The sequence below is a fragment of the Diorhabda sublineata genome, chromosome 5 (genome assembly GCF_026230105.1).
Source record: "Diorhabda sublineata isolate icDioSubl1.1 chromosome 5, icDioSubl1.1, whole genome shotgun sequence".
NCBI lineage: Eukaryota > Metazoa > Arthropoda > Insecta > Coleoptera > Chrysomelidae > Diorhabda > Diorhabda sublineata.
Window position 1 is genome coordinate 4,149,529 of NC_079478.1, and position 15,696 is coordinate 4,165,224.

Consider the following 15,696-nt stretch of genomic DNA (forward strand, 5'->3'; position numbering starts at 1 on the left):
CCTGAATCCGCTAGCAGAATCTGCTATGCAGAAAATTGTAGTCAAATATTGTTTCTTTAATTTTTAATGCCGTTATTTACATTCTGTGCTATGAGGGAATCATTATTTCTCAAATAAAATGCTTCATAATCCAATCAAAAACCATTTCCATTGATTAATTAAAAATTCCCTTGCAAATTCATTGAGGATTTAATAATATAGTCTGTTAACTCTCTACAATTTCCACGCTCATTAGTCCCGATTTTCGGAGTCCTTCTAATACTGCAGTAGCTTAAGAAGCCTATATATCTCAGGAAAATTTAATTTTCGAATAAATTCACTCAAAATTTTCATTATAACAGGAAAATTCCATTTATAACTTCTAATTTAAACACTGTTATTGATTGTATACATACAAATTATGAAATAGTTGATTAAGTAAGGCAACCATAAATCGATTGGTTTACCATCAGATTCTGTTATATTCTATTATCGATTATTATAACTTTTTTTATTGCTACGAGGGTTAATATTTTTGTTCTGCGTGAATAAAAAGAAATAATTGGATGCCAAACAAAGAGTGTACGGCGGATTAACCATCAATTCGATGTTTTGACTGTTTAAAAATGTTTTTGTTTGAACCGATGTATGAGAGCTCGCATTGTCGTAGTGCATTTTCTGCAATTAGTTTCCCGAACAATTCTGGCAAACAAATTTCTGTAAACCAATCAGAATTGACCGTTCTAAGTTGCATATACTTCATGTGCAAACAACTTTTGTTGGATTTCTCGTCTTCAAAGAAGTTTCGAGTTCACATACACAGATCCATGATTCGTCGCCTGTTACGATCTTATAGACATCTTTTGAAGCACGGCGATTAAATTTTTTCAACATTTCTTGGTCGAATCATCCAGTATGCAACGCGAACAAGTCTTTCATTGAATGTATGCGAATGGAACTAATGCGCAAGTATGCCTCAATCTTACGGTATCAGTTTGCACACAACATCGATTGTTTTTTGGTAAAACAGCCGATGTTGGACGAAATTCATCCTGTAACGAAGTGCGACTAAAATTCAATTCGGAAAACCAACGAAACACGGTGACTGAAGATGGTACTTCGTCACCAAAAGTCAGAGATGGCAATGTCAAATTTGACATATGTTCATGTTTCTATATCGTCTTGGTTTAACGTCTCTTCTGTTTTTCAAAAATTTATGAAAAAAACTAATTTCAAAACAGAAGAGACGTAAAATCAAAAACTATTTAGAAACGTACACATATATAAAAGGTCTACGATATAAGAAATTAAAAAAAATTGACATATTCACATCATTGTTGCCATATCTTAAAATTTAAGTAGGAACTCTGATAATGAAATATTTCCTCTAATAATTAATAACCTTATATATTCATTTGAATAAACAAAGAAATATTGAGGTAATTTTATGAAAAGACAAATAATTCTTTTTGCCATTTTTCAAGCATTTGTAATCATTTCCAGTATGAAGGAAAGCAAACATTTACAATGTTCTAAACAAACGTACGATAGACTCAAACTTATTTCAGTCTGATGTGAAAAAAAAAATTATAAAAATGTCCAAATGAAGTAAAAGAGTAAAGACAATCCATCGCGAATATAATACCCAGCGATAGTTTCCTATTTTTGACATGATTATTATAATTGATGGTAATATTCGTAGTTGCAATGTTGTTGACGCTTGGTATTGTACAGTTATTTGTCTAATTACTTTCTTATTTAAAATTTATATTCATGTTATCGTCAACAGCATTTCTAGTTTTTCCACAGTCGTGATGTTACCACCCCCGCTGACACAAATTGTTGCAGATGTTTGACGAAACTAATGACCTGTGTAAAGTTCAGTTCAAGAGTTTGATGTGGTATGAGTAGGAAAGCTATGATAAAGAAGACTTGTACTTGTATTCGATTCATAATTTCATTGTTTTTAACGCTGTTGGACCAATTAATTAAAGTTATCTACGTCACATAATCGTTTGATGTTTCCGCTTCTTTCTCGGTCTACTGGTGTTTATCCCGAAATCTGCTGAAGAATTTTCATCTCTGTGGTCTCCAAGAGTTGTTTAGTTTTCGTTATTTTCGACTTTATTTTTGATGTATAGGTCTGATTGTTGATTTGTAAATTCGTGCCTTTCTTGTCTTAGTGTTTGTTCCGCTGAAGACATCCCGCGACCTTATTTGCTTTAGCTATTTGTCCTCTCACCTCATCTTCTAGGTATCTATAACTTGTCCAAACTCCTCTATCTGATAGTTTTAAATTAAGGCCAAAAAATAACGATACCAAAGATACCATGACATCCTATCATGGTGATCCTACCAAGGATGATAATACGCTTTATGAAATTACTGTATTGTTATTTATCTTTGAAAAGTGAGCAAAATTTTCAAATTATTTGTTCGAAGTGGCTTAATATCGATCTCACGATACCATTACGTGCTATTCTGTTGATAATACCAAGGATAATTGTAGGAATTTATGAAGCTATTGCGTTTTTGTGGGTTTTTAATGGATGTGCAAAACTTTCTCGATATTGCAAGTGCTAGAAAATCGAGTTCATTGATGCTGATGTATACATATATACATACAAGTGAAGCTGAAAAATTTTAGTCTTGAAAATTCTAATCGGATTCATCAAATTACAATTGATGATTGTCCAATCTAGTGTAGTTTCGATTTTTTTGAGTGGGTTCAAAGATATTACAAATAAAAGCGTGTTAAGAAACTATACAAAATGAAAATTAGTAAAATGAATTTTGCTAATATGATAAAATATCGTGAATATTTGAACAGGAGAAATCCAATCAATCAAATAGAAATCCAATTATAGAAAGGGTTTGAAATTATGAATGTTTGGATGACCCCAGGGATCTTCGTTGCCAAATATTCATTCCAGTTTCTATCTAAACACTGTTGAAATTAATGTTAAATGAAGATATATATATGAAAAGACAAAAGATGATCGTCTTGAAAATTAACCTAATTTGATTTTAAATGTTTTCTACACTTGGAATATAAATTAGTAATCTATAGTACCAAAAATCCATAACGTGTAAATCACGAGTAGAAAAATCTGAAATTATCGCAAAACAAGATTACCTGAAATGTGATAAACTTTCTAGAACTTGGATTGTTAATAACCTCTACCTATGATAGTGAGACAACAAAGCAGTAATTTGAAAACTGGACCGGTTCAAGGTTTAAAAAAGTTTTAAAAACTTAAATACTTTTCACGAAAGATTATATGGCAATATTGTTATAGCCAATTGGAAATAATCTTGTTAGATAGGAGATAATGGGTAAGAAAGTCAGAAAATTTTACAGGGATATTGAAAAAGTTTAAGCAGGTGTAAAGCGTCAGAAGACAGGCCACAGTTTTCTCAGTATTTTTAAATATGAGGCACAGCCTTTGAAAATTGGTTTATTGTAAGGAGATCACACGACAAGTTAATTTGGTAAAATTTCTTTTATTATTATTATTTAAAAATATCTTCAAGATTTACTCCAAAATTGAAAAAAAAAATAATACAGTACTTTGTAGGGAAAGAAAATTGATGATTTGGGGCCTGGGACGTTATATTTTTATGTTTGAATTTTGTATAAAAATTTTTCACCCCCAGAAAAAATTTTACGCTATTAATATCTTGGAGAATTCCTAAATTGTAAAAGTTTTGAATAATAATAAAGACAGTGAATTTGTCGCCTTAGATGGAAGATTCAAAATTTAAATTTATGAATAATTCGAGTAGTAGTTTCTAAATCCATTTTCCCTTATTTTTCAATGTCCTTTTTCCAATAAATATAATCAATTTTCACTTAAAATAACGGAACTTATAATATATGGATTTCGTTATGTTAAAGAATTTATGCTTGAATTACGTTGAATTCCTTTTGAATCCCTTCATTTATTCTCATTTTCTCTCACAAATATTTCACTTTATTTGTGAAATGGCCCGCAGACCGAAAAAATTCCATTTCCTCACTGAAGACTGTCGGTGGTAAATGGAAAAGAAAAAAAAATCCGTTTCTGACGCTTCTGAGAGATGAATCCGAATATTTCTGATTTAGTTACTCCATTCTAATATGAATGACGTAATTTCAATGTTATGGCAGTAATAATACTCTTTCCAATTAGGACATTACATTAATTACACAGTCTATCCTTGGTTTTAACAAGGTGTTATTTACTACCGACATACTTAATTAGATTTTGGACGACTTCGTCATACATCTTTCTAATTTCACTACATTTCCTACGGCTTAACTGTGCTTAAGCTTTAGCTAGCCATCTTTCATCGTGAACCCTTGGAAGCCAAAAATGTTTATAGTCGTGTCAGGAACATAAAGTGATTAAAAAGTTACATTATTCAATTCATACTAATAGATTAAAGTAGCATTAAAAATAAAGCAACAAAATACTGAAAAGCGTGTTTTCTGGTTTTTTTAAACTATATATATTTTATATTTATTGCCAAAAATAAAATATTTCTTTAGCTTCTAGTCATTAGTATTAAAATCTCCAGCAGAGGGCAGACAGTTGTGAAATTTGTTTCGATATAAAGAGAAAATTTGCAGTGATAATTTCTAACATAATTTTTCCGAAAATCTAAATTTTTTTCACAGCGAGAACAGGATTTGACACAAGACCGACGTATCTGGACGCTTCAGTCCGCTCAACTAACGAACGCAATTAGAGTGGTGGGATATACTAACAGTAATAAGCCAATAATCTTTTTTATTTTCACAAAATTCATTTCACGGATTCAACAAAAACAATAGCCGAAACATCAACAACAAATAATAACAGAATGAAAACGATAAGAACAGAGCTTCAGAGATAAAATGAGGAAGCAGGATAGTAGAAAAAAACACATGTACAAACCACCAAAAACTAAGCACACAGACATTGAAAATCTTTTGATAAAATCACTTAAATATTTTGAGTAAGTTCAAATTAATGATACTTCCGTCGTCGGATCGAGTATGGCCGGAGATTTTCGATTGCCATAAGGTTTTGTATGGAAACTTGTTGATGCGGGAGTGGAAAATGAATCGTAGCGCACTCTCTTGGTTCATTAGCATAACTAATACGTTTATTACTTTGACATTAGGTAACACTAGGGGCTACGATTTCCAGCTAATTACAGAACAGCGTTGACATAGTATAGTGGATTCGTAGTTGATCTGAGGTGAATGCCTACCAACACCAACTTGTTAAACTCATTGAGCACGTGTTTAGTCGTACATAAATGATTTCATGTTATTCACTTACAGAGTTACTTTGATACCTGATATTGGTGTGGAAAAGTGTTGAGTTCAAATTGTGCTTAGACAACTAAAACGTAAAGATATAAATATTTATACGTTGTACTTTCTTCAGAAGTCCAATTAAGGACTACCTGGGTAAGCCGAACAGGTTTTCTGGACAACATAACAGGAAATTAGGAAATATGTCCAAAACATTTCTACTCTTTGTGATTAAAACAAGATGGCAAACGTTTGGTGTTAGTAGAGATTGCAGTGCCATCCCTCCATTTTCCTGTTAAGTGATTTTTCTATTTTTCTTAATTTTCAAGAATACATACTGCATTTTTTTTGTGTTATAGAAACTACAATTGCGCCTTAGCCTTTAAATTCTTACGCAGTTCATGAACTACCAGACATCACAAGAAAAAAGTTGAGTATTATACAAATATATATATTTTCTTTCTATATCTTTTCACTTCTTGCACTTGATAAATCGTCTTGATCTTAGATCTAAATACTTAAAAGATAATGGAGCCTGCAGCATCCACATTCTCTCAAAATGTGAGCAACTTCGAAACTCCAAAGCACTACACCTACGAGCGTATGAAAAAGAAGACTAAGATCTCTGATAGTTACAGCCATCCCACATTCTGAATGTTGAGAGGAGTGGATTAAATCAGCTGTAACCACCGGTTAAAGATCGATCGTTTTGATACAACTCCACCAAATTGTTTCAAAAAATAACTGAACGATAGATTTGAATTTGAAATATGACGCCAAAAAGGAAAGGAAACTGTTGTTTTCATGTACTCTAATATTGCTAATGAACCAAGGGATGGCGCTGAAACGGGAACTCGAGTTGGCTATTTAAAAGATGTGGTTGATCTTTGGGTCGGCGTGAGCGTATTTTTTAGCGCCCGACGTATTTTTGTTTTCCTAGGAAACGTATTATTCATTCAGTTCTGAAGAAGTTTTGAACTGAAGAAAAAAAAATTAAATAAACGTAATTTCTTTGTTGTTATTTAAAAAAGTTTGCTGACGGAGATTAAGAAGAAAAGATGCTGCAAGATTAATAGAAAAGCAATACTAGTAATGAAATGACAAGAGGAGGGTTCTTTCAACATTATGATTAATAGACGTTTTATGTTGAGATCTTACTTTTCTTTGAAAGATCTAACATCTAACTCTTTATCTTTTTCAGGAAAAAAACGGTATTTTTTTCAATTTTTCAAAATTTCTGACAAAAACTGAAAACAATGCAAACACTAGGAGAGCCTCTATCGTGCCTTTAAATGAACTTAAAAATACTGAGTTTTACACCAGCAATTAGTTATGAAATACTTTTCAATTCTGATTGCCGAATTATCTACAAATAAAAATGGACGGAAATATAAAAGGTATCTCTGTCTAGCAGCAGGATAAACTCAAACTTCACTGAGAATAACTCCTTCGCCTGTTTTTGAAAAATTTTGTACCTTTTTAGATCAATTAGTTATTTATTAAATCGAATTATTACTACGATATAACAACTTACCCTCGTTCTTCCCAATAACAATGCATCCATTTCTCCTTCTGGTAGGCCGTTTGCAGTACTTATGGTCGCTATCACTGGTTTGCCGGCTTGTGGTACCGAACTTGCCATACCAAACCAACCGATTGGAAAATATTTTTTCGCGGATCCGAAGAAATACAGAAAGTTTAAAATAACACGTTAAAACACATACTAGACATTGAAAAACATCGAATTCTATATAAATACAAACTAATTTTATTCAATTTACTTTTGAGGACCAATTTGAGATGTTCAGAAGTGGAAAAATAGATATTAACGGTATATGAATTTGTTAAGACGTACTGTCATTTTTCGTGGCCCCAAAAAGTTTAAACATATATAGACACTTATTCATCTAATTGAGCACAAACATCTAACAACTATATATAAAAGGTATAACATCAACAATCTAAGGTTATACTTAGCTATTCGTCTAAAAATAACTGTATTTTTGTATAATGGCCCCAAATAACTGTATCAAAAATACTACTGTAGGTACTCTCTTCTAGAACTATGTTTTTCTCTTATAGAATGATATGCTTCCAACAATTATTTTAATTCGTTTACATTTTAAGGTTATTGTTTTAGTTTGCTTGATTTTTAATATTTCTTTTTATCTTGATCTTTTTGAGGTTCATTTTTAAATGGGTTCGTTTGTATTTTTGGAGGTTATTTAACACTTTCGATGTTTTATGTTAAGTATGTTTTAAGAGGAACATGAAGTTGGTTCGTCACGACCAAGGAAACGAATGTTTTGAAATGTTCAGAGAAATAAAACTAATCCTTTCTTCGACGTTCCTAGCGCCTCTTCCGGAAAAACGCGAAAGCTAGTATTGATCTAAGAGTTTTCTGTATTTTCCAAACTCATACACATTTTATTCTATGTATTTGTTCAATCTATATAACTTATTAATAAATTACATTTCAATGCATTAGTTCATTTGAATATTTCAACAATTTTGACATATTTCTACCGCGTTCGTCGCTAGTGGATTTTATAAATCAATATATTTCGGTACAGAGTTCTGTAATAATAACCATGCTGCTTTGATTAGACTATAACAGATGTCACTACTACACATGATTATAAAAATGCTTTTTTAAACGAGGAATTTATAGTAATAGGTTTCGATATTGTTATGATAATCTTTCAGAAATATAGATGTCGCTATTACATGCCTATTGTAGTAAAGAAATCGACCAATTTAAATAATTAGAAACAAACAAATCTATAACGTTTAAATAGAATTTAAGTGAAAATAACTAGTTATTGAAATCTTTAGAAACGTGGGAAGTACATGATCACAAAATACGAAATACAACTAATGAAATCGATTATATCCACGATGAAGATAGGATGTCGAGGAGGCGATGTATAGAAGATAATTCAGTTTAGACATCGCGTCGTTTAAATGAGAAGACAATAAATTAGTAATCAAGTTGTAAATCAAAGATCGTCAGTGTGTATAATTGGATTTCATATAATAAAATCATGAACTCCATTCATTATTATCAAATGGACATGAATTTCAATTATAAAAGTGACTCAATGATTTAATAATTTCCTCGTCTTCACCGAAAAACATTCATAAATAACTTTCATTTTAGTTTCTTCATTCGATTTTTTGGATCTGTGATAAATGTACGAAAGTTCTGAAGAGGTTGGTTAATGTTAATAATACCGGAACAAAAATTAACTATCGAAGAGTCTTCTCGGTCTGTTGGAATACTCGAAGTAGACTCAACACAAAAGAATCCTGCAAATTAACTTGACTTATCCCAAACTGTCAGGGCCGGACTAAGCTAGGGGCTTGGGGGGGCTATAGCCCCGGGCCCCAGGTCCAAGAGGGCCAAAATCATTTTGTATTTTTTGATGTGTTGATACCACAAATCTAACGTATTGATATTATTTTGTGAATTTTTCCGGGTTTTCGAATTCCTTAAGGGGGCCGCGTAATTATTTTAGCCCCGGGCCTTATAAATCTTAATCCGGTCCTGCAAACTGTCATTTCGTAAGTGCTTAAAACTGGAACTATTGCCGAAGAACTGAAAGATCCGTCAGTAATGATCGTTACCTGGGATTTACAGCTCGTAGAAATACTTGTAGTACCTGCAAAAACCTGGGAAATATCTTAACATTAAAGAGAAGATCATGCGTGATCTTATTTAAGAATAGTATTGACATTCATACGTGGGCAACTAATACTAGATTAGGCATCATAATACCACATAATATGACATGATAGTTGCGAAGGGATCAAGTGGTAAACGATAATAATGCGAGACAACATCAAGCTGTATCTATAGGTTCTAGAAGAAATGGAAAAACAAGGTTATTTTCATCTACAGCTTAGACCCACATCACCTAATCGAAATTTCGTTGAGCATGCTTGGGATCAATCAGAGAAAGCCATCGACGGAAATCGGACAAGCACGCCAAGGAGATGTGCTGCTTTGGTACGTGGGGGCTACACAAAACATTATTCAATGATAAGTATTCTAAGATAAGAAAACATGAGTTCATAATTTGTTTTTGGAATTTAACAATTAAAAAATATAATGTATATATAAATACCATAAATTTTTTCTCTTCCAGCTTTTAAAATCGAATTTAATCAATATTTTCAGCTTTTGCACTTCTAAAGTTTTATGGGAATTTGGCAAGTGATTGTGTGCTATTATTTTGGGTGGATATTGGGTATTTCATAATTTAATATGAAAATACTGAACTTAAATTATGGGAAGGAAAGGAGAAAAAATATTTTTCCCTTTATGCGAAGAGGTGTTGTCTATTTCGTCAGGGAGATAAATCATATTAAAGATTAGAGTTGAAGAAAAATTGGAAGAAGAAAGTATGACCATTACGACGCTAGACACTAGACAAAAATGGACTTAAAATGATCTATATTCAGCAAAGAGGGTGTTCAAAATAAACACTCATCCTATCCTTCAACAGTCGTCCTGAAATCCTAGAAAATTATATAGAAATATCGCCTGATCTAATAAATAATAACTAATAAATCTAATAACGAATTCGAAATTTAACAATTGTGAAGTGTTTCGATACAACAGGGCAAAAGATCTCAACTTAAGTCTTTCTAAGGAGTATGTTGAAATATTTGGGTCCAACTTAGACAGAGTAGACACCCAATCATTCACCAGGTCTAGTTAAAAAGCATCACAATGTCCTTCCTTGTTAAAATTCATTGGTACACCCACAAAATCTCTTGTTTATAGCTATAGAAGCGTTTATATTCGATAACAAATACTCACAAACGTAAGACAAATAGATGTTGTTGATCACTTACCTAAAAAGAAAGAAAATATGATTAGTTACGGAAAATTTAAGTCAACTATAACATAAAACACAACTGTTCAATTAATTAATTTGAAAATTTATCCAGCACGTTACCTGTCTCTCTGCAATTATAATAATGATCAATCATTTTGCTAATTAAAACATTTAGAAACAAGTAAAAAAGTCGCCGCACTCGCGAGAGACTAGAGCCAATTTTTCACCCTTAGCAATCAGTAAATATTAACAAAAAGCTTAATTTATAAAACGAAGTTTTCATAAAAAATAAAACAATAAATAATTTCATTTAATTCATGATTTTGTCCAATTATTTCTTGACAATTCTCATAATAATTGCTTTATGAAATAAAAAGTGACCTCCAATGACATTAATTGACGTCCATTGAAGCAAATTGATGTCTATTGTCATTTCCTAACAAAAAAAAATTCTGTCACATATCTACAGTTAGGCCGCACACATGAAGAAAGCAGATTATCCGACGCCTACTGTAGGCACTGAAAGACGACGCCGGTTTTTCTGTTATAACATGGCAAAGTAGATGTTATGGAGTCAGGATTTCTACTCAGATGAAGAGTTTGTTCTGCTGGAAAATATATCCAGTGAATCAAGACCGAGCAGATCTCGAAAAAGAATATCGATTTCCAAATGTCGTATCTTGTTCGAACCCATCGGAATGAATATAATTGTGTTAGAAATGATTATTAAATGTATTTTTGCTTTACATAACACCTTTATCCATAGGGGAGGTTATCAGAAACACCTAACTTAAGTAGAAATTCTGCAAAAAGAACAGTGAGAATCAGAGCGTCAGAAGGCCGTCCAATATAGCTAAAGCTATTATAGATATTCCTACAAACTTTTTCTCCAATATTCCATTGACTTTCCACAACAAATATAAAGTTAAATATGATAGTTATTTCCAATAATTTGTGAGGGAAGATTTCTTGTATATTTGCTTGTTGCATTATTTCTTTACGTTGTCAATAAACACTACAATTATAAGATTTCAGGATTTATTAACTTATAGACATTTTGTAATATCACATATCAAAAAAGTTTCTAGTGAGGTTAGCTAGGACATATTTCCCGTATGAATTTTCTATGATTGTGGTGAAATGAAAGGTATGTCTGGTCTAGTAATTTTTATCATCGAAACAAGACAAAAATGGTTTAATTCCTATCGTATTCTATTGATGAATTCCAATTTGTAGGTGCCATAGTCGAACTATTCTTCTCTAATGGAAAGTTTGTGCAAATTATGTTTTTAATAATGCAATAATCCAGGCGAGAATGCGAATTTCACCTTCTTTAAAATCTATAGTTGAATGTAATGCATTGTTGTCATTAATACCAAGTAAAAATTAATTGAATTCAATTATAGTTTGCATTGGAATTGATAAAAGGAGAAATTTATGAAAAGATGACAAATTATATTTGTATATGCTGTATTGTATCCTTCGTTTTTTAGTATTAATAATTTTTATCGTACAGGAGAGTTACCCGTATTTAATGAGCAAACTTCTACCATTTAATGTTATGTCAAGTCATTTAAGATGTCCCAAGAGTAGTTAAACGAATGAAATATACAATTCTTCGAAAGAAACTGTCTATATTTGATCAAATGTTTAAATACTAATGGAAAATTAGATCAATTCGTATATTTGGCTCACTTGATGGACTGAATTGATGTGGTGTAAGTTGAAACAAGCACAAATTTCTATATTCAAGTAAAATAAAGTGGTTCCCAACCTCTTTTGTATCACACCATTGAAATGCAACTTAAATGAAATGTTCTAGGAAGAAATCACTAGGGTACTAAATGAGGTACAATAAAATGTGTTATCATAGCACGATAAAGTTCACCATTCACCGTTACTGTATTATCTTTTTCGTTTTTGGAGAAAAACGGTCCAATGGTTCCTCCAGACCTTAATGCACACCCATGGTGAATATATTGCTTTCTGATGAGTCATTCGTGGATGTTCGAAGCGCCAAATGTGACAGTTTTCCCTATTACCGAAGCCATCGAGGTAAAAATTGTCCTCGTCAGTGAAAATGTTTACTCAAGTATCCAATTGGTGAATTCTCTTCGCTGTTCGTGGTCTACTAGAAGAAGTTGTAGAGTCAATTGGATTTTGTAGACATGCAATTGTAAATTTTTTTATTATTTTTCTCACAGTAAATGAATTAGGCACATTATTTCGACCAAACATTAGACGTACTTTACGAATAGTGGCAATTAAACTTTTTTTGATAATAATTTTTGACAATCAAAACGCGTTGTTCTACAGTGTAATGCTCCATGTTTACTTACTTTCAACTGTCAATCTGTCGATTCCAGAAATTCCAAATATCTGAACCTATCATTCTAATCCCAATATTGTTCAGATAATATGTATTAAGTTAAACCAGTTTTTTTAGTACTCATCATATTCAGCTGCATCAATATTTATGCGGCGATGAATTTCATCAACGAATTGGCTTCTGCTTATAGACTCTTGATTGACTTGCACAACATTTTTTCAAATTTGTGTTATTCACATAACAATCTATTTTTCGCTATAATGGTCAGGTAAATATCCATAATTTCCACTGTTAAAACAATGAAAAGAGACACTTTTTCATACTGTAGACCATCAGAATCAATGAATAAATATGTTAAGTGAGATTTTGGAGAATCACGCAAAAGTCTTTTTTTTTTGGAATTGCCGCTTAAATAGATGGAAATTCTTGCAATTCTTGATAACGACGTTTTGGGATCGACGCAAATTCCTTCAAATATCAAAGAATATTGAACAGAAAACGTGTAGCCTCAGTTATTAATCTACTATCCTCCTTCCATTTTTGCCATTTAACATGAATATAGAAAAACTATTGTACCAGGAGCACCAATAAGAATCGCTCCAGACCATAATGCATAAACCATTATTTTATAATGAAAAAATGATAACAACGTTTAGTTATATGAAATTATTCATTTATATATTGGCGTTCTCCTTTGACAGTCATTCAATTATTGCCCAGAGTCTCTTCAATATAAAGGGCGTCAATAGAATTTCGATTGGATTGTATTTTAACGATATAATGGAATTGGGAAACCTCCTTATTGTATAAGGTAGTGAATAATTTAATTCCAATACAATAAAGAAAATTGAGGAAATGATTTCCTTCTAGTGGACAATGGCGGATTTTCTGTGAATTAATCTTTTCACACACATACCGATTATTTTGAGACTGATTGCCGTTGATGTCGAAAAAAACATTTCAACCCTTAAATCAGACATCGAGAAAAGGTTTATAAAGAATAAATGAGGAGATAAAATCGGGTATGGAGAATAAAATGACAACGATGGATGGATGGATCCAACAGAAAAAAATAAAATCGAACTTATAAAATCATGCAGCCCACAAGCACAATTCAAGACAGAAGGCATTGGCAGTTTGGTCCGAGTCATATCTCCAACTTTTGATGATTAGACGTTTTGAACCAATTACGTTAAATAGTTTGAGACAGCTGCTAGCGTGAATAATTAGTCCGATGAGGAAAAAGTGAATTTAACCATTGTACTGTGAGAAAACGATATCTCTTGAAGAAACTGATGAAGAGGTTGGACATGAGACATGGTCATGAACATTTTTAACATATGTACAAATCGTAGGTAGAAACTCTTCAAGAGAGAGCTTTCCATCAGCAGCTTGATGGAATGTTTGGGCGTCCAGGCGTTCATGATGGCCTGCATGGCCGAGGACGCTTCGATTAACCCATCTGAGAACCGTAGTAGATGCCCTGATTGCTGCTCTTGAATATGAAGCATATAAGGAGGTCAGCTTTATAAAAAGTATGGTTGAGAAGAAGCAGATGCTGGAATTGTAGAGAGCTAGGGCAGGTACAGAGTTCGCGTAAGCGTCCCAGGCTCTCGTAAATGAAGAACGGCAGTCGTAAAAAAGCTAGAGCGGGTCGGCGATAAGTAGATCTTTCCGAAGATCCTCTAATATTGTTGACTTCTCTCAGATATTACGACGATAGTGTATATGTGGATGGAGAAGTTAATGGGTAGAACTATACTTGACTGGTACACACTGCTGGATCAACTAGAACCATCATAAAGCCCGATTTGATAGAATCCAAGGAATACACTAGATTATTTATTACGCCTTAGTTTTGTATGTATAATTTATTTTCTACAATATAACTTATAAGGTCATGAGTGTTGCAAATAATATCAATAGAATATTACCGGGGTTATTAAGACCCTGAAAACTAGTAAAATTTCCCACTTCTGTCTAGGAATACTGATACTTTTAAAAATCCTTTAAGTAAAAATATAAAAGTATAATTTTCTAAAAGTCTCAGAGCATCCTGAAAGAAAAAACATTGTTCTTGTAATATTTTACTATTATTAGTCACCCTAAAATTAAAATATTAATTGCATGAAAATTGCATAATACAATAATATATTTAAAATATTAATTGCTACTAATTTACATATCAAAAGATATGACATCGAAAAAGACCATATAAATTTAATTATCGTCCTCACAGTTGGAAAATGAATTATGATCCAGCCAATTCGGGGTCCTTTGCAAATTTCATTCCCATAATTTCCGTTGTACTTTGCGGCGTTAGACTTTTGAAGCATCAGCAATTTTCCGATAGCTGTGAGTGCATTATTCTCAGTTAGCAGTTATTTCTACCATTTAACTATCATATTGGTTTAACATGATGACTTTTTTTGAGCCTAATATAATACATATATACGAGGGTTGGTTGTTACTTACTGGAACAGCTGATTATGGACGACCTTCACAAAATTCATCTTGTACCGAAATGCGACTACGATTGAATTCGGAAAACTAGCGAAACTCGGTGGATCGAGATGAGTTTTTCAATTGCAAAAACGCAGTCCTTGAGAAGGCCCTACAGAAATAAATCAGGTCACATGACCGATCGGGACACTCAACGAATCCTCGTCTGCCAATGAATTCTCCAAAATGAACATTCCTGCACACCTAACGCGTAAAATGGCGAAACTCCATCCTGCATGAAATGACGGATAGTTCGCTCGTTGCCCATCACGGCAAAGTAAGTCAGCAAAAATAAAAATTTTCATTTTTCATTCTTATTTAGCATATACTGCGTTAATCATGCTAAGCTTCTGTTGCGAAAATCTTCCCCATAAGTAATAGCCCTTTTAATATACTATATTGATTGAATTATAATAAATTTAGCTTCCATTTTGACATAAATAGTGAGTTTATTATAATTTATATAAATTATTTTTTTTCTTGTTAATCTTTTATTATTTGTATCGTGAGTTAAAACTTTTTTGTTTTTGTAAATTCATACTGTTTACACTACCGCTACACCAACACACAATTACACTGTAAAACTCTTTACACTTTAGTCTCTGAAGATGATAACTAGGTTATCGAAATGCATGTAATTGTGAATGAATATCACCATTGGTTTCAGATACAATCGAGAATATGTTTTCCATTTTGTTCAAGTTTATATGAAGCTGTTGATGTATCTTCAGTATATTTGTGCTCATTAATTCTTTAGT

The 15,696-nt window shown here is 32.3% G+C and overlaps 1 protein-coding gene across 2 annotated transcripts in view; it reads right to left on the reverse strand.

Moving 5' to 3' along the window:
- The window catches only part of LOC130444236 (inactive dipeptidyl peptidase 10), a 217,597-nt gene that overhangs the window by 133,222 nt on the left and 68,679 nt on the right, over nt 1-15,696 (reverse strand). The window contains exon 1 of one of the 2 annotated variants that reach the window (XM_056779296.1): nt 6,798-7,562. The exons of the other annotated variant lie outside the window; for it this stretch is intronic. Coding sequence (XP_056635274.1) covers nt 6,798-6,905 — 108 coding nt within the window. The 5' untranslated portion in view covers nt 6,906-7,562. Of the gene's footprint in view, nt 1-6,797; nt 7,563-15,696 lie in introns of those variants that run through there. 2 annotated transcript variants of the gene reach the window in all.